The 20,437-nt window shown below is 41.3% G+C and overlaps 1 protein-coding gene across 4 annotated transcripts in view; it reads left to right on the forward strand.

Annotated features, from left to right (window-relative positions):
* The window catches only part of FZD3 (frizzled class receptor 3), an 84,989-nt gene that overhangs the window by 21,934 nt on the left and 42,618 nt on the right, over positions 1-20,437 (forward strand). For 2 of the 4 annotated variants that reach the window (XM_055295844.2, XM_063610841.1), the window contains 2 exons: positions 4,859-5,055; positions 14,653-15,670. In XM_055295844.2, the coding sequence (XP_055151819.1) occupies positions 4,859-5,055; positions 14,653-15,670 (1,215 nt within the window). Of the gene's footprint in view, positions 1-3,355; positions 3,425-4,858; positions 5,056-14,652; positions 15,671-20,437 lie in introns of those variants that run through there. The other 2 variants (XM_055295843.2, XM_063610842.1) reach the window with 2 other exon arrangements.

Genomic DNA, 20,437 nt, shown 5'->3' on the forward strand with positions numbered 1-20,437 from the left:
ATCAGCTGAAACCAATTATTATTTTAGAGCGGCTTGAACATCAGATATTTTCTTCCATTCTGTTGGTTGTCCGTTCACTCTCCTGATAGTGTCCTTCAGTACACAAAAGCTTTTATTTTTGTTGAAGTCCAGATTGCCAATTTTTTTCTTTTCAACTTGTGCTTTTGGTTTCATATCTAAGAAACCACTGCTAAATCCAAGGTCATGGAGATTTGCCCCTATATTTTCTTCTATGAGTTTCATAGATTATGCTTTTATACTTAGGCCTTTGATAATTTTGAGTTGATTTTTGTATATAAGGTAACGTAAGAGTCTAACGTTATGCTTTTGCATGTGGATTTTCTCTTGTTCAGTATCTTTTGTTGAAGAGACTTTTTTCCCATTGAACAGTCTTGGCATCTTTGTTGAAAATGAATTGGCCATACATGTGACGGTTTAATTCTGGACTCCTAATTCTATCCCATTAAGCTATATGTCTATCCTTATCTAGTACACACTTTTGATTCCTATAATAGCTTTGTGATAAGTTTTGAAATTGGAAAATATGAGTACTCCAATTGGTTCTTTTTCAAGATTGTTCTGGCTATTCAGAGTCTCATGTAATTCCATATGAATTTTAGGACCAGCTTTTCCATTTCTGCAACAACAGAAGGCCGTTGGGATTTTTGAAGGGATTACACTGAATCTGTAGGTCTCTTTTGGGAGTATTGCCATTTGAACAACATTGTCTTCCAAACCATGAACAAACACAGGATGTCTTTCTGTTTATTTAGGTCTTCAGTTTCCATCAATAATATTTTATAGTTTTCTGTCTTACATGACATTGGATAAATTTATTCCTAAGTATTTATTCTTTTTGATGTTCTTATAAATGGAGTAATTTTTTATAATTTTCTTTTCTGTTGGTGGTTTTTAAATTTTTCATTGATCTACTTGGGTTTATATCTACAGTCTTACTATTTGATTTTAATTTGTTCAAACTATTTTGCATTATTTTTTTCTCTCTTATCTTGCCTTCTTTTTATTGTTTGTTTCCCTCTCTGTTACTTTGTTAGTTGCGCATTCTTTTATTGTTTACCCTAAAAATTATGATATGCACTTTTGACTTACAATATTCTAATAGAAATAATTACTTCAACCATGCCCCCATTAGTGCTCTTCTGACCCTCCACCTTTTCCACTTTACTATAATGCATGTTAATTTTACATGTATTTTAAGATGATATTATTTTTGTTGGCACAGAGTATTCATTTATATTTTCCCACAGTCATCCCTTTTGTTGCTCTTAATTCATTTTTAATTTTCATCTTAGATCATTTCCCTTCTGTCTAAAGAACTTTCAAGCGTTTCTTTTAGTGCAGTTTGCTGATGGCTAATTTTTCTGTTTTTGTCTATCTAAAAGTGTATTTGCCTTCATTTGTAAATAATATTTTTACTGGCTAGAGATTATAGGTTTGCAGTTATTTTCACTCAGCTTTTTAAATAAGCCATTCCATTGTTACCTGGTTTTCTGAAGTCAACTCTGAAAGTTACTGTCACTTCCTTGAAGGTAATATGTCTTTTTTCCACTGACTGCCCTTAACATATTTTTCTTTGGTTTTCAACCATTTAAATAAGATACGCCTAGCTGAGGTTTTCTTGTATTTATCCTTCTTGCGGTTTGCAGAACTTCTCAAATCTGTAAGTGGTTGTCTTTAATTAGTTTTGGAAAATCCTTAGCCATCATCCTTGTATATATTGCCTCTGCCCCGTTCTCACTGATCTGTCCTTTTGAGATTGCATTTACATGTGTTAGATCTTTTTTGTGTGTTTCACATGTTTCTTACCCTCTTTTCTGTATTTTTTGATCTGTGACCTTCTTTCTGTTTGAATATTTTCTATTGCCTTGTTTTGTGTTTTGCCAGTCCTATCTTCTGATATCTCTAATAAGTTCTTAATTTTGGTAATTATATATTTCAATTATAGAATTTTAATTTGATTCTTATAATACTAATTTTCTGATGAGTTTTTAATCTTTTATTGAAGATATTAGTCATAGTTATATACAGTCTTGTCTGTTTAAAAGCTGGATCACCACATTCTTTTATTTTTTATTTTTTGGTTTTCAGTTATATCACCCTGTCTCTTGGGATGCCCAGTAATTTTTTACTAAGTGCTAGACATAAAATATTAGTGAGGTTCCAGGTACGTTATGTTGCTATAGAAAAGATTAATCCTCTTTTCTGCTTAGCACATAAATGCAATTAGCACTTTATTTTTATTTATTTATTTATTTTAGAGACAGGGTCTCACTCTGTCTCCCAGGCTGAATGTAGTGATGTGATCATAGCTCACTGCAGCTTTGATCATAGCTTACTGCAGCCTCGAACTCCTGGGCTCAAGTGAGCTTCCTGCCTCTGCTTCCCAAGTAGTTGGGACTACAGGCATATGCCACCATGCCTGGCTTTTTTTTTTTTTTTTTTTTTTTTTTTTAAGTAGAGATAGTCTTGCTATTTTGCCCAGGCTGGTCTCAAATTCCTGAGCTCAGGTGATCCTCCTGCCCTGGCCTTTCAAAGTGCTGAGATTACAGCCGTGAGCCATTGCGTCCAGCCAGCAGATCACTTTAATTCAGTCAGTAACTGAGCTGAGTAGAGGCTGCATTGCAATGTTGGTAGGTCTCTCCCTCTGATTTGTCTCTGCTACTAGGATGTAGTCATTCAGGACTTCTCAGCAGAAAGTCTGGTATGTTGAGATGCTGTGCAGAGGTTGAACTGTAATTCAAGTCTCTTTAGACTGATGAAACTGCCAGAATCTCTACTCTGTTCTCTTTCTGCTTAGCTTCTTAGCTTCCTTCCCTGTGTAGCTTTAGAATTTTCAGATACACATAGGGAAAACTGGCTCTGTGTTAGGCTCAATCCTTCCCACTTCTTCTCACTTAGATCTTGTTTCTTTCATTTCCCATTTTGTCTCTATAGCCTCACAAGAGCACCTGTAGCTCTGCTGGTTTCTCAGGTTCTGCAGCACAGCCTAGGCAAAGCTTGATTCCTAGCCTCTTGTCTTACGCCCAGTTCAACAAATACCTCCTTTGAAAAGTGGCTGTACGTATCAGGCTACCTGTTTGTGCTTTCCTGCTCTTTGAATTCTTACTCCCTCTAAAGTTCTTTAGCAGTTCTCCAGCGGCTTTAAATAGATAACTTAAAACTATTTTCTCTTTTTAAGTTGTTCTTGATGGAAACATTGGTCTAATACAGAGTACTCTTTCTTAGAAGTGAAAGTCATAGTTTGTTGTTATATATCAGTTATTAATTCATTTTATAGTTCTTTGACATCCGTTTCTTTAAGTGACTCTTGATTTTCTAATTATATTATGTATAGGAGGCTCTGGAAAATAATATACATCAGTGCAGAAACAAATTGATTCATCCACATTTGAAAGGCCTGGTGGTAAGAATATCTCTAACCACTTTAAAATCAGCAATGACTCAAACTATTATATAAATAAATGCAAAAAAATTCCATAGTCAAAAGCCCAGATGCACATCCTTGGGATATTTTATCTATTCCTGTGGTTGAAATGATTATTTTACTGTGGTTTTATGTTTGGGGCTACTATTTTTTTTTCCTTAATACTAGCTTACAGCATTAGCTTTGTTTACATCATGTGATTTCACAGTATAAAGAACTCTGTTTAAAATGTGAAAAAGGCATGGTGGCTCATGCCTGTAATCCCAGCACTTTGGAAGGCTGAGGTGGTCAGATCGCTTGAGCCCAAGAGTTTGAGACCAGCCTGGGCAAAATGGTGAGACCCTGTCTTTACAAAAAATACAAAAATTAACCCTGTGTGGTGGTGCGTGCCTGTAGTCCCAGCTACTCAGGAGGCTGAGGTGGGAGGATTGCTTGAGCCTAGGAGGCAGAGGTTGCAGCGAGCCGAGATCCTGTCACTACACTCTAGCCTGGGTGACAGAGCGAGACCCTGTCTTTAAAGAAAAAAAAAAAAATCAAGAAAATTTGAGCCCAAAGTGAGAGACCTTTCCCCACCCTCAATGCCTAAATTACTACTATATTACTACTTACCTTCCTCTCCTTCTCCCATTTTTTCTGCTATTACTTGTTGTCCTCTCTCTCCTGTTGACAGTTGTTAATTGAAGAAGATTTAGAAATTGAAGGACTTAAAGGAGGCCAGGTGTGGTGGCTCACACCTGTAATCCCAGCACTTTGGGAGGCTGAGGCAGGCGGATCACTTGAGGTCCGGAGTTTGAGAGCAGCCTGGCCAACATGGGGAAACCCCGTCTCTACTGAAAATACAAATATTATCTGGGCATGGTGGTGCATGCCTATAATCGCAGCTACTCAGGAGGCTGAGGCAGGAGAATTGCTTGAACTTGGGAGGCGGAGGTTGCAGTGAGCCGAGATCATGTCACTGCACTCCAGCCTGGGCGACAGAGCAAGACTCCATCTCAAAAAAAAAAAAAAAAAAAAGAAAAGAAAGAAGTACTTAAAGGAAGAAAACTAAAATTTCTTGTAATCCCATCACCAATCTAGTCACACTTTTGAACATTTGGTGCATGTCTTTTGTGGATTTATTCTTTGTAAAATGGATATCGTCAGTGGTTCTCAACCCTGCTTCTTCATTAATATCACCTGTAGTACCTAAAATATACGTATAGATTCTGGGATACACCTCACATTTAACTAAATCAGAATCTTCAAGGGTAGGGCTAGGGCAGTTTTATTTAAAAAAACAAAAACTCCCCTTCAGAAAATTTTAATAACCCTCAGAATTTTCTTGTAATGAAAAAGAGAATGTTGCAGTATTATAGAAAGCTTTAACTTGTATACAACTCTTTAACTAATTATTCAATTTTAACTTTTCCCTAGCCATTCCACCCTATGGTGAATCTGGATTGTTCTCGGGATTTCCGGCCTTTTCTTTGTGCACTCTATGCTCCTATTTGTATGGAATATGGACGTGTCACACTTCCCTGTCGTAGGCTGTGTCAGCGGGCTTACAGTGAGTGTTCGAAGCTCATGGAGATGTTTGGTGTTCCTTGGCCTGAAGATATGGAATGCAGTAGGTGCGAAAATCGTAGATTTTCATGGATCATTTCTTATGTTGCAATATGTTTAAAATTACTTCTCTTCTTTTCCATCTGTTTTAAAAAACTTTTTTTGAAGTGTACATATTAGTCATTAATTTCGAATGGTAATTTTATGGCCTCAGAACTGTTTACTTGCTTAGAAATTTGGAAGCACTAAATGAAAAAACATTTCTGTGAAGAAGTTTTTAAAAGACTTAAGAATTACATAATCAAGACAGTTGATTTTTTCCCCCTTTAAAACATTTTTTTCTGATTATGAAAATAGTGCTATTTGTGAAAAATTATACGGAGAAGAAAACCATTTATTACCTCATCATTGCGGGGGCTTAAATACCTTTATGATTTTAATATAAATTTGTAGGATAGTTCTGTCAGTTCTTTCTTCTGTCAAGTATTAACATACCAAATCCAGAAAATGTCAAATACTTTTCAAATTACATCCAGTATATAGACTATAAGCATGTCTTAAAGTTCTGAGGATTTATTAGACATTCTTAAAGTTTCACTTGAGTGAGCATTATTATTAGTAATAATATACTATATTTATTATATAATAATATTTTACCTATTTGTGTTCTGAAATATTTCAAGGATAAAGAATAAGGTGAATACTTATGTATCTATTATTATCTAGCTTTTATTATTATCTATACTTATTATCTATTATTATCTTGCCCAGTCTTAACAGTTTGTAATATTGGGTTCAGATTTTTTTAAGAAATAAAGCAATACAGGTAGAATTGAAGGATTTTCCTTGTTATCCATCTTGAGCTTATTATCTTCTTTCCCCCCCAGGAGTGAGATAATCTTTACGTTGAATTTGTTTTAAAATCATTCCCATGTTTGCTTATATACTCTACTACATATATGCATATCCATAAACAATACAGCATTTTTGTATGTATCTATCTATATTTGTACCTGTAACCTGTAGGTCTGGTACATTCCTTTTAATTGCTGTGTAGTGGCCAATTGTATTAACATCCTACAATAGCCTTCTAGTGATGGTCGTTTAGGTTGTTTCCAGGTTTTTGTTATTATAAGCAACATTCTTTTCTCCTTCATATTTAAAAATAATTTTGTTTGTTATCTGGCAATAGCCCTTGGAACCAAGTAAAGCAGATGTTGTTACTCTTACTTGACAGCTGGAGAAACTTAAGAAATAATAAATCCTGTACAGTAAGTCCTCACTTAATGTTGTTGATAGGTTCTCAGAATATGTGATTTTAAGCAGAGTGATATTTAATGAAACCAATTTGTTTTCTTTTCTCTTCTCTTTTTTTTTTTTTTTTTTTTTTGAGATGGCATCTCACTCTGTCCTCCAGGCTGGAGTGCAGTGGCATGATCTTGGCTCACTGCAACCTTTACCTCCCCGGTTCAAGCGATTCTTCTGTCTTAGCCTCATGGATACCAATTTGTTTTCTTACAAACGTTGTAACAAAATGACATAGAAAAAAAAACAGTGTTATTTAAGGACCTGCTGTGTGGTTTCTTGCTTGAAGTCACAGTTTACAAGAACCTGTCTAGATTTTAAATGAGGACTACTATATTAGCTTCTTGTCAATTTATTGATGTTCTGCTTTCTCATATTTGTCTATTTCTCACCTATTTTACCTGCCCTTTTATTTAGCCCCATCTAACCATTCATGTTTTCTGTCTCCAGACACCTGGAAGTGTTTCAAGTCTCTCTTTTAGAAGTCTGTAAATTGGTATAAAACAATTATGAATTGCCTGGGCAGGAACTCTGTTTTATGCTTCTTGTATTTAACGCCTATTGTTTAGGTGTCTTTTTATTTTAATAGCTTATATATAGAAATCTCATAATCTTTTTTTATTTGTCTTGATAAGATTAAACCTATTTTATGTCCTTATTGTACCCTAGGATTGCCTAAATTTGAAATCTTAAATTCTGAAAAAGGGAACTTCCTTTTTTTTTTTTTTTTTTTTTTTTTTGAGACGGAGTCTTGCTCTGTCACCCAGGCTGGAGTGCAGTGGCATGACTCAGCTCACTGCAACCTCCGCCTCCTGGGTTCAAGCAGTTCTCCTACCTCAGTCTCCTGAGTAGCTGGGCTTACAGGTGCCCGCCACCATGTCCAGCTAATTTTTGGTAGAGATGGGGTTTCACCAGGTTGGCCAGGCTTGTCTCGAACTCCTGACTTTAAGTGGTCCGCCCGCCTTGGCCTCCCAAAGTGCTGCGATTACAGGCGTGAGCCATTGTACCCAGCCTCAGAGGGAACTTTCATAGCAACCTTTTTATTCTTTCATAGCTCTCATACTTTTGTGTCTACTATACTGGTTGCCTTGGTTCATTTGTGCTGCTGTAACAAAATACCACAGACTGGGTAAATTATAAATAATATAAATTTATTTGTCACGGTTTTGGAGGCTGGAGAGTCTTAAGATCAAGGCACAGGCAGGTTGTGTTTCTAGTGAGGGCTGCTTTTTGCTTCCAACATGGCACCTTGTTGCTGCATCCTCCAGTGGGTAGGAACACGGTATCCCAATGTGGCAGGATAGCAAGAGGGGCAAGCTCACTCTGCAGCCTCTTTTATAAGGACATTAATCCCTTAATTGTCCCAAAGGCCTCACTTCGTTTTTCCTTTTTGGAGATAGGATCTGGCTGTATTGCCCAGGCTGGAGTGCAGGGGCAGAGTCATAGCTCACTACAGCCTCAAACTCCTGGGCTCAATCAGTCCTCCTGCCTCAGCCTCCCAAGTAGCTGGGATTACATGGGCATGCCACCATGTCCAGCTAATTTAAAAAAAAATTTGTAGAGATGGTCTTGTTTTGTTGCCCAGGGAGGTCACAAACTCCTGGCCTTAAGCATCCTCCTGCCTTGGCCTCCTAAAGTGCTGGGATTACAAGCTAAGCCACTGCGCTTGGCCAGGTTCTGCCTCTGAATACCACTGCAGTGGGGACTGTTTCATGAATATTCATGTCCCCCAAAGTTCATGTATTGGAAACTTAATTCTCAGTGCAACAGTGCTGAGAGGTGAGACCTTTAAGAGATCATGAGGACTCCGCCCTCATGAACAGATTAATGCCATTATCTCAGGGGGGCATTAGTTATTGCAGGAGTGGGTTCCTGATAAAAGGATGAGTTTGGCCTTCCTTCCTTCCTTCCTTCCTTCCTTCCTTCCTTCCTTCCTCCCTCCCTCCCTCCCTCCCTTCCTTCCTTTCGTTCTTTCTTTCCCTCTCTGGCCCAGGCTGCAATCTACTCGGTTTGCTGCTGGCCGCGCCACGGACTGCCTGGGACTGCCGGCGCGCGCCACCGCTGCCTGCCTTTTCTCCTTTGGATGCAGGCACGCGTTCGCCATCTTGGCCACGCTGGTCGCCGGCTCCTGACGCCGAGTGCTCTGCCCGCCTCAGCCTCCCGAGGTGCTGGGACTACAGACGGAGTCTCGCTCACCCAGTGCTCGGTGTTGCCCGGGCTGGAGTGCGGTGGCGTGATCTGGCCTCGCGGCAGCCTCTACCCCCCGGCCGCCTGCCTTGGCCTGCCAGGGTGCTGGGATTGCAACCCCTGCCCGGCCGCCGCCCCATCTGGAAGGTGGGGAACGCCTCTGCCCGGCCGCCCCGTCTGGGAGGTGAGGGGCGCCTCTGCCTGGCCGCCCCGTCTGGGAGGTGAGGGGCGCCTCTGCCCGGCCGCCCCGTCTGGGAAGTGAGGAGTGCCTCTGCCCGGCCGCCCCGTCTGGGAAGTGAGGAGCGCCACTGCCCGGCCGCCCACCGTCTGGGAAGTGAGGAGCGCCTCTGCCCGGCCACCCACCGTCTGGGAAGTGAGGAGCGCCTCTGCCCGGCCACCCACCGTCTGGGAAGTGAGGAGCGCCTCTGCCCGGCCACCCACCATCTGGGAAGTGAGGAGCGCCTCTGCCCGGCCGCCCTGTCTGGGAAGTGAGGAGCGCCTCTGCCCGGCCACCCACCGTCTGGGAAGTGAGGAGCGCCTCTGCCCGGCCACCCACCGTCTGGGAAGTGAGGAGCGCCTCTGCCCGGCCACCCACCGTCTGGGAAGTGAGGAGCGCCTCTGCCCGGCCACCCACCGTCTGGGAGGTGAGGAGCGCCTCTGCCCGGCCACCCACCGTCTGGGAGGTGAGGAGCGCCTCTGCCCGGCCACCCACCGTCTGGGAGGTGAGGAGCGCCTCTGCCCGGCCACCCACCGTCTGGGAGGTGAGGAGCGCCTCTGCCCGGCCACCCACCGTCTGGGAGGTGAGGAGCGCCTCTGCCCGGCCACCCCGTCCGGGAAGAAGTGAGGAGCGCCTCTGCCCGGCCGCCCCGTCCGGGAAGAAGTGAGGAGCGCCTCTGCCCGGCCACCCACCGTCTGGGAGGTGAGGAGCGCCTCTGCCCGGCCGCCCCGTCTGGGAAGAAGTGAGGAGCGCCTCTGCCCGGCTGCCCCGTCCGGGAAGAAGTGAGGAGCGCCTCTGCCCGGCCGCCCCGTCCGGGAAGAAGTGAGGAGCGCCTCTGCCCGGCCGCCCCCGTCCGGGAAGAAGTGAGGAGCGCCTCTGCCCGGCCGCCCCGTCTGGGAAGTGAGGAGCGCCTCTGCCCGGCCGCCCCGTCCGGGAAGAAATGAGGAGCGCCTCTGCCCGGGCGCCCCATCCGGGAAGAAGTAAGGAGCGCCTCTGCCCGGCCGCCCCATCCGGGAAGAAGTGAGGAGCGCCTCTGCCCGGCCACCCATCGTCTGGGAAGTGAGGAGTGCCTCTGCCCGGCCGCCCCGTCTGGGAAGTGAGGAGCGCCTCTGCCCGGCCGCCCCGTCTGGGAAGAAGTGAGGAGCGCCTCTGCCCGGCCGCCCCGTCCGGGAAGAAGTGAGGAGCGCCTCTGCCCGGCCGCCCCGTCCGGGAAGAAGTGAGCGCCTCTGCCCGGCCGCCCCGTCTGGGAAGTGAGGAGCGCCTCTGCCCGGTCGCCCCGTCCGGGAAGAAGTGAGGAGCGCCTCTGCCCGGCCGCCCCGTCCGGGAAGAAGTGAGGAGCGCCTCTGCCCGGCCGCCCCGTCCGGGAAGAAATGAGGAGCGCCTCTGCCCAGGCGCCCCATCCGGGAAGAAGTGAGGAGTGCCTCTGCCCGGCCGCCCCATCCGGGAAGAAGTGAGGAGTGCCTCTGCCCGGCCACCCATCGTCTGGGAAGTGAGGAGCGCCTCTGCCTGGCCACCCACCGTCTGGGAAGTGAGGAGCGCCTCTGCCCGGCCGCCCCGTCTGGGAAGTGAGGAGCGCCTCTGCCCGGCCACCCACCGTCTGGGAAGTGAGGAGCGCCTCTGCCCGGCCACCCACCGTCTGGGAAGTGAGGAGCGCCTCTGCCCGGCCGCCCCGTCTGGGAAGTGAGGAGCGCCTCTGCCCGGCCACCCACCGTCTGGGAAGTGAGGAGTGCCTCTGCCCGTCCGCCCCGTCTGGGAAGTGAGGAGCGCCTCTGCCCGGCCGCCCCGTCCGGGAAGAAGTGAGGAGCGCCTCTGCCCGGCCGCCCCATCCGGGAAGAAGTGAGGAGCGCCTCTGCCCGGCCGCCCCGTCCGGGAAGAAGTGAGGAGCGCCTCTGCCCGGCCGCCCCGTCCGGGAAGAAGTGAGGAGCGCCTCTGCCCGGCCGCCCCGTCTGGGAAGTGAGGAGCGCCTCTGCCCCGCCACCCATCGTCTGGGAGGTGAGGAGCGCCTCTGCCCGGCCACCCATCGTCTGGAAAGTGAGGAGCGCCTCTGCCCGACCACCCATCGTCTGGGAAGTGAGGAGCGCCTCTGCCCGGCCACCTATCGTCTGGGAAGAAGTGAGGAGTGTCTCTGCCTGGCCGCCCCGTCTGGGAAGTGAGGAGCCCCTCTGCCCGGCCGCCCCGTGTCTGGGTAGAAGTGAGGAGCTCCTCTGCCTGGCCGCTCCGTCTGGGAGGTCTACCACGGAGGCCAGAAGCAATGTGGGGGCTGGACGTGGTGGCTCACGCCTGTGGTCCCGGCACTCTGGGGGGCGAGGCGGGTTGATCACTTCGGGCTAGGAGTTCGAGACCAGTCTGGCCAACTTGGCGAAACATGAAGAATACAACAGACAAACCAACCAACCAACTCAATGACAACAAAACAGGTCTACCCTGGAGTCATACTCTAATTTTTTCTATTTTCCTCCCTTTCTGATCCTTTATCCCACTTTCTTTTTCTTCCTCTTCCTTCTCCCTCTTCTTTGTCAAATAGAGGATTGAGTTATTATCACTGATCCATATAAAGTCCCTCTCTCATTTATTTTAACTCCCACCCCCATTTCTATTCCCCGACTTCCCATGTGCAACCTTCCTAATATGTTTGATACGCATCTTTTTGTTTGTATGTATTTTTAGAAAATGTTTATTGTTTTTGTATGCAAAAAAAAATTAATAAAAAAAAAAAAAAATACAAAAAAAAAAAAAAAAAAAAGGATGAGTTTGGCCCCCTTTCCTCCCTGGCCCCCCATGCTTTCTCTCCCTTTTGCCGTGGGTTGATGCACCAAGGAGGCACCTCCTTCCCAGATGCAGGCCCTCTTGACTTGGACTTCCCAGCCTCTAGAGCCGTAAGAAATAAATCCCTGTTTTTTATAAATTACCCAGTCTCATGTATTCTGTCATAGCAGCATAAAAGGGACTAAGACAGCACCTATTCTAAAAATTCATGGACAACCCCAGAATTTTTATCTTTTTATCCTAAATAGACCCTTCCTGATCTCATTTGTTTCTTTATTTAGCTTAAATGTTGTGGTCTATCACTTGAAATAATGTGTCTGATAGCAGTTTCATCTCATCCCTCCTACTGTACTTATTTAGACCTCCAAATAGACTGATTAATTTCTTACAAATTGATTATGCTATATATTTAATGACTCTGAAATTACAGCAGTTGTATTTTCTATTTGTAAGCACTTGGTCAGAAAAATTTCTGTTCATTTTCCTCAGCACTTGTGCCAAATCTGTATCACTTACTTTAAACTTGTATCTCACCTTTATTTCCTTCAACCTCAGCCTGTCCTCCTTTCCTGAAAATGATTCAGTCCATCATGTAAGAGAACTATTGTGATCTGTTATTTCTCAGACTGTTCCTTCTCAGTTTCCTTCTTGGATCCTCCTCTTTTTTCTGCCCCTTGAATAATGGTACTTCCCAGAGTTTGGTTCCTGTTCTCCACAGCCCTCCCTGGATAATCTCATCTCACCTATTTTAACTCTTATTTATATACTGATGACTCCTAAAGCTGAGTCTGTAGCCTCTCCCTGCAAAGCTCAAAACCTGCATATATCCAGCAGGTGTTGAAAATCCTAACCTATATCCAGTAGCCATTGGAAATCTTGGCCTCAGTTTGTCTCTGTGACCTCAATTTTGTCATATGTAAAATTGATTTTACTTCTTGGCTCACTTTTTTATTCCCTGGAAGTATCTTCTGTTCCTACTTCATTGATCTTAACTCCCACATTCAAGTTTTGCATTCTGTTGCTTTTAGCTAACTAATTTCGTATCCATCTCATTCTCACTGCCTTATTTGACTTTCATTTTGGCATATCTGGTATCCCTGCCCCCATTTTTGCCCAGCTCAAGTCTGTCTTTTACACTGCTCCTGGTTACCTTTCTGATTACTTGGGTTAGGGTTATATGAATATATTCACTCAACATTCATTAGTTCAACAGATGTCAATTGAATGTCTTTGGTGTGCTAGGCGCTATTCTAGATGCCGAAGATGAGCAGTGAGCAAAACAGAGATCCTGTTCTTATGGAGTGAAAATTCTAATGGTGATGGTAAATAAATAGACAATGTCAGATGAAAATGAATGCTAATAAGAACAAATGTGGTAGGTGATAGGGATACAATATAGGAGAGCAGAGGGATTCTATTTTCTATAGAGTCTTTGGAGAAGGCCTTTTTGATAAGGAGGCTTTGGGCCAGGGACTTGAATGAAGTGAGAAAACAAATGATGATATCTGGGGGCAGAACGGGCTAGGCAGAGGAAACAGAGCAGCAAGTACAGAGACTCTGAAGTGGAACCACACTTCCTAAACTCACAGAACAACAGGAGACCAAAGTGGTTGGAGCCAAGTGAGTGGGGGAGAATGGAAGGAAATAAGATCAGAAAAGTACTGGGGCTGAGGGTCTGTGTAGCTCTGGTAAGGAATTTGGATTTGACTCTGAAATGAGAAGCCATTAGAGGGTTTTCAGCAGAAGAGGCATGATCATGAACACAGGAGCAGCGTATCTTTAAAGGATTGCTTTGGCTGCTGTGTGGAAATGGAGATCAATTGGAGGCCCCTCTAGAAGTCCAGGGAAGAAGTATTTATGGCTCAGACTGGGCACCAGCAGGGGAGGAAATGAGAAGAGGTCGGTTTCTTGATATATTACAAAGTAAAATCACAGGAAATGCTGGTAGATTGTGATGTGTGTATGAAAGGTAAGGGGCATCAAGGATAACCCCAAGGTTTTTGGCCAGAGCAGCCAGAAGTATAGAATAACCATTTATGGAGATGGGGAAACCTGAGGAGTGGAAGTCAAGAATTTGCTTTCAGAAGGGTTGAAGATTGAGGTGCCTATTAGATATCTAAGTGTATGTGTTGGGTTGGCAGTTAGATATACAAATATATCCATAGATATATTAGTATTGGGTAACATGGGAAAATTGTAGCGTTTGCATGGTTTTAAATTTTATGTTAATGTTTATACATACACACACACACATACATTTCTGCAACATGCTTACCTCTCCAGTCTCATCTCCTGCCACAAGTCATGCACACTTTATATTCCAGCAATAACAAACACAGCCTGTTCAAACATCTATGCCTATGCTTATATTTGCTTACTAGAATGCTGATTGGCTTACTGCTAATACTGATTTAAAATCCTGTATTGGGGGACTGTGAAGTCTTTCATAATTCCTTCCCCTTATGTAATTAATCTTTCTCTTTATCATTACCATTTTTGTACCTTATATAGGTTTTAATTGCTAGCAGACTGTCACACTACTATATTTTGTGTATGTTGTGTTTATAAGTATGTGTCTCCTTCTAGATTCAAGGGTAGAGATCTGTATTTTTATCTTTTTAACTCCTGGCATATTGCAGGGTTCCAGTAAATACTTGAATGCAATACATTCTGTCATTTGGCTTTATAATTCTCTGTGAAGAAAATGGTTTGTATTAGAAAATTTGAAAGATTTGAAGATATTAATCAGCTACAGCATAAAGTTATGTATGTGTTTGGCAAACTTAATGATAGTTTCTTAGAAACTATTTGATGCATGTAAAACAGTAAACAGCTAGTTATTGAGGTCTAAAGTCTTAAAAACAGATATTGGCAAAAAAATTGAAGATGAAGGGAATTCATGACAATGATCTCCTTAGTTGCATAAATGTCTGCAACACAACCTTGTTTTCTTTGTCCCGAGGCTATCATACTTTTTCAAGACGTACAACTAGTATTTTTTGCTCAACTGTCGAAAATCTAGTTGTATGGACCACAAACAAGATATCACCATTTACTTTATTTTTACATATTACGTTTGCTCTCCAGGAATCAATAAGGTTGTGAGTGCCAGATTTGGAAATCCACATTGTTAGATCGAGGTAGATTTCCCCATAAGTAAAAATAGTTCTCATCTTGTTTTGTTTTTTAGGTTCCCAGATTGTGATGAGCCGTATCCTCGACTCGTGGATCTGAATTTAGCTGGAGAACCAACTGAAGGAGCCCCAGTGGCAGTGCAGAGAGACTATGGTTTTTGGTGTCCCCGAGAGTTAAAAATTGATCCTGATCTGGGTTATTCTTTTCTGCACGTGCGTGATTGTTCACCTCCTTGTCCAAATATGTACTTCAGGAGAGAAGAACTGTCATTTGCTCGCTATTTCATCGGATTGATTTCAATCATTTGCCTCTCAGCCACGTTGTTTACTTTTTTAACTTTTTTGATTGATGTCACAAGATTCCGTTACCCTGAAAGGCCTATTATATTTTATGCAGTCTGCTACATGATGGTATCCTTAATTTTCTTCATTGGATTTTTGCTTGAGGATCGAGTAGCCTGCAATGCATCCATCCCTGCACAATATAAGGCTTCCACAGTGACACAAGGATCTCATAATAAAGCCTGTACCATGCTTTTTATGATACTCTATTTTTTTACTATGGCTGGCAGTGTATGGTGGGTAATTCTTACCATCACATGGTTTTTAGCAGCTGTGCCGAAGTGGGGTAGTGAAGCTATTGAGAAGAAAGCATTGCTGTTTCATGCCAGTGCATGGGGCATCCCCGGAACTCTAACCATCATCCTTTTAGCGATGAATAAAATTGAAGGTGACAATATTAGTGGCGTGTGTTTTGTTGGCCTCTACGATGTTGATGCATTGAGATATTTTGTTCTTGCTCCCCTCTGCCTGTATGTGGTAGTTGGGGTTTCTCTTCTCTTAGCTGGCATTATATCCCTAAACAGAGTTCGAATTGAGATTCCATTAGAAAAGGAGAACCAAGATAAATTAGTGAAGTTTATGATCCGGATTGGTGTTTTCAGCATTCTTTATCTCGTACCACTCTTGGTTGTAATTGGATGCTACTTTTATGAGCAAGCTTACCGTGGCATCTGGGAAACAACGTGGATACAAGAACGCTGCAGAGAATATCACATTCCATGTCCGTATCAGGTAAGGGAAACCTTGTTACAAATTTCAGAATATATGATAATGAAACAAAGCATATTACTATAATGAGTTAATATCAGCTGTTTTTTGAAATGTCATGAACCTTCAACTTGTACATTAACATTTTACGGGTGAGATAACAAATATGTTGTAGTAAATATGTAACACACATATTTGATAGACATCTTCATTTTAAAAGATGACTTTACAAGTCTACGCTATGGGCTTTTAAGCAGTGTACTTCTATTGGTGATTTTTTTTTTCCCAGAAGTGTGCAGTTTCGTGGGGGAGAAGCACTTTACCAATGTTTATAAAAATGTGCTTTTTGTGGGAATTTTACTGATGCTCAGGTTAGAAATTGTTTTATTAATAGCAGTTTTGCAAAAGTAACAAGATGCAAGTATAAAAACTCAATGATCTTGATTTTTCTTTGCATACTGAATATTTTGTGGTTTCTTTTTGAGTTTAAAGAGTTCAGAGCCTCTGGTAGTCTTAGAATTATGGAATTTCAAATCTAGAAGGAACTTTAGAGATCATTTATTCAGATTCCCTCTGTAATTTAGAGTTCTTAAACATCTGGTATCTTTTTTGAAGCTTTGAAATGTTAAGTGACTTGCTCATGAGTAGTAAATGAACAGCTGGGATTTAGTCTTAGATAAATGTAGTCAAGGAAAATAGATCAGAGGAGTTAATGCTAAGTATTTCTCTCTCTCATCTTTAGTACTTCTAGAATCTGTGTTCCTACTATTACCCTATCTTATATATTTATGATTATTATTTAGAGACAGAGTCTTAATAGAATGCAGGGGCGTGATCATAGCTCACTGCAGCTTCAAACTCCAGGAGCTCAAGCAATCCTCCTGCCTCAGCCTCCCAATTAGCTAGGACTACAGGTGTGCACCACCATGCCCAGCTAATTTTTTATTTCCTTTTTTTAAGAGATGGGGTTTCACTATGTTGCCCAGGCTAGTCTCGAACTCCTGGCCTCAAGTGATCTTCCCTCCTGTACCTCCCCAGATGCTGGTATTAACAGGCGCCAGCCTCTCTTCTTTCTTTTAAAACAAGTTTTCTTAAAAGAGTACTCTAATGTGGTGTCTCCTGTTTATCATCTTCCAGATTTCCTGTTATAAAAGTGCACCAGACACCTTTCCATCTCCTCCAACCTTTGTTAACTCTAATACTTTTAAATACCTTTATTGACGTACTTATGGATTACAGATAACTTTTGTTTACTAGTCTGTTTCCCCTACTACTATACACAACTCTTTGCAAGAAGAACTTCTTTTTCGTTTTTTGAAGACATTCTGTAGATGATAGTAATGATAATGTGGGTATATTGCTTGAGAAGAGGAGACATTTTTAAGACATGGTAACAGAAATGTACATTTAAGAAATGGTTACTGCTACAGAGAGTATGGGGTTAGCACATAATAAATGCTGATACATTTTTGATCACTGAGAATGCCAATTTCCCTTTTATTTTGGTATAAATAGTCCTATACAAATGATATTTTATCATTGTATAGTATTAGCTACTGATTTTTAAAAAATAAACCAACTCATAACTTAGAGACTAGGAAAAAATTAATAATTGAAATTCCATTCAATTTCTTGCCAGAACTGCTTACTAAAAACTCTTAATATGAGTTTTCAGACCTAAAGGTATTTAAATAACCCAATTTTCCCTCTGAGAGAGAGAGATGTTGAGTTATATTTTATGCTTCCCCATGTCAGTTTCTAGGATTCTAAATTATTATTTTAGGGCTATTGAATAAATAATGTTTGACCATGAAATAATGGTCTTAAAAAATACCAGATTTCAAACATGTAAATCAGTAGAGTAGTTGAGATGCTGCTTTTTTCATGACATACCTAGAATTCTTTTAGCATCTTTAGAACCAGTTTGAGCTACACTGAAATATATGTGTGTGTGTGTGTGTGTGTGTGTGTGTGTTGGGTGGGAGCATTAATAGTGTTTTCTAAGAAATATTTCCAACATACAGAAATGAATAACAAATGATGATAATAACATAGGTATTAAACTGTAAGCTGGAGTAGGAGTCCTAACTTCTTTTCTTACTTTCATTAATTACTTAACTTTATAACCTTGGATGAACTTCACCTCCCTCTGCTTCAGTTCCTCATGATATGAGGATAGTAATGAATCTACCTCCTAGGGTTGTTTTTAGGGTTATGCATGTAATCCACACTTAGAAGTGTGGCTACTAGTCTATGGCCACACCACCCTGAATGCTCCCGATATCTTCTGATCTCAGAAGCTAAGCAGGGTCAGGCCTGGTTAGTATTTGGATGGGAGAAGTGTGGCTACTACATAGTAAGTGCTCAAAATGTTGGCTCTATTCTTACTTGTTATTGTCCATTATTGTTGTTGCTACCATTATTTACATATAGATATGTTTTTTAAAAGCCATCTAGTACTAAGCTTTAGCAAATGCAATATTTGCTTCAGACTTTTTAAAGAAGTCATAGATTTAGCTGAAACTTCCTGTGTACCCTTCCCTAATCTTGTTCCTCTTATTCGCTGCCCAGAGACAACCATCATCGTGAATTTGGAGTTGTTCATTCCCATAAAAGCCTATACAATTACCAATACATACGTAGTTATAAAAAATGTTTGTTTTACCCAGTGCATAAATTATATCACACTATACATGTATTTCTTTGACTAAATTCTTTAACTCAACATTTTGTTTTTGAGTTGCATTTATGTTAATACTGCAACTCTATTTTTTAAAATGTTTCCTTTTACTAATATAAAGGAAGTGTATAACATATGTCAAATATATAGAGATATAGAAAATAAATATCCATGTACTCACAACCCAACTACCTTGAAATCTTGAAATTATGGCATATGTATCTGTATCTGTCTGTGTACCTATATATCTAATATTAAAGATACAGTTGATACCTCCTCTGTTCCCTTCCATATTTCCATTCCTCTTCTCCCTCCCTCCCCAGAGAAGCCCTTCTCATAAATATGGTATTTTTCATTCTCCTGAATATTTTTACACTGTCACTGTTTTTCCATAAAATTTGCTGTTATGCAAGTTTTTAAAATGTATATATGTGAGATCATTCTGTAGCTCATTTTTTAACTCAGTTTTATGTTTTTGAGAATATATATGTTGATATGTGTACTGATAATTTGTTTTAACTGCAGTGGAGTATGCTATTGTATAACTATACTACAATTTATTCACTCATTTATTGATGAATTATATAGTTGTTTCTAATTTTTTGTTATAAGCCATTTTTCAGTGAATATTCTTGTAACACTTTCATTTCTTACATATGAACAAGAGTTTCTATTAGAATTTTTGCATTGTAGGCTATAAGCATGTTCAACTCAAGTGGTTATTTTAATTTATACTCACACCAGAATATGAGTTTCCCCTTTGTCCCCAAAAGCACTCTCAGGCTTTTAAATTTTTGCCAGCCTTTGAAATAATATCTCAATTCTGTAGTAATTTACCTTTTCCTTACTATAAGTAAGGCTGAATGTGTTTTTGTATGTTTGTTGGCCATTTGGGGTTTCTCCGTGATTTACCTATTTGTTATCTTTGTCCATTGCTCTATTAGGTTATTTGCTTTTTAATGTTTAAATATTATTGGTTTTTTTTTGTCAGTCATTTGCATTACAGATATTTTCTGCTTTGTTGCTTGTCTTTTCACTTTATTTGTGCTTTCTTAGTCTTTTGTGTTTTAAGATAATCCTTCCCTGCCACTAAAGTCATTAAAATGGCCTGCTTTTTTTTTCTAGCAGTTTCTACAATTTGCTTTTTTGATTCATATCTCTAATCCCATAAAATTTATTTTTGTGAATGTTGTAAGGAACACAATTTTATTTTTCCATTTGGTTAAGACATGTGCTTTCTGCATCATTTATCAAATAGTTCATCTATTTCAATTGTAATGCAACCTCTGTCATGCACAAGTTTTCATTTTTAGGCTCTCTCATTTATATAACCATGTGTCAACTCCACATCTTCCTTACCTTGTTCTTCTTCTTCAAAACTATTTTAGCTATTTTTGGTACTTTGCTCTTCTGCATGAATTTTAAAATCAATTTTCCATGAAAAACACTGTCAGGATTTTCATTGAAATTGTTTTCGATTTATAAATGAATCTGGGGAACATTGCCATTTTTGCAATACTGAGTTTTAATATCTTGTTTATTTACGTTTTTATTTATTAAATTGGTTATTGATGGTGTACAGGCATGCCATTTAAAAGTTTTTTAGTTTATTTATTGTGACAAAGTCTCGCTCTGTTGCTTAGGTTGGAATGCATTGGCACAGTCATAGCTCTCTGTAACCATGAACTCCCAGGCTCAAGTGATCCTCCTGCCTCATCCTCCCAAGTAGGTGGTACTACAGGCGTGTGCTACCATGCTTGGCTAATTGTTTTTTTTTTTTTATTTTTTGTAGAGATGGGGTCTCCCTGTGTTGCCCAGGCTGGTCTCAAGTGATCCTTCCACCTTGGCTTTCTAAAGACTGGGATTATAGGTGTGAGCTACTGTGCCTGGCCTGATTTATTTTGTGTATTGGTTTTATATCAAACATCCTTGTTGAACCCCTCTTAGTTCTGATTGTGTATGGATTCTCTTAGATATTCTTTCTAGAAATCATGTTGTTTCCAAATAGGGACAAATTTGTCTTGCTTGCTTTTCAGTTTCTATATTTCATATAAGAGCTGCCTACTCTTGGAAAGGATTTGCACATCCTGTAAAGCTCTGTCCTCATATCT

This window comes from Symphalangus syndactylus, chromosome 10 (genome assembly GCF_028878055.3).
Source record: "Symphalangus syndactylus isolate Jambi chromosome 10, NHGRI_mSymSyn1-v2.1_pri, whole genome shotgun sequence".
In the NCBI taxonomy this organism is placed as follows: domain Eukaryota; kingdom Metazoa; phylum Chordata; class Mammalia; order Primates; family Hylobatidae; genus Symphalangus; species Symphalangus syndactylus.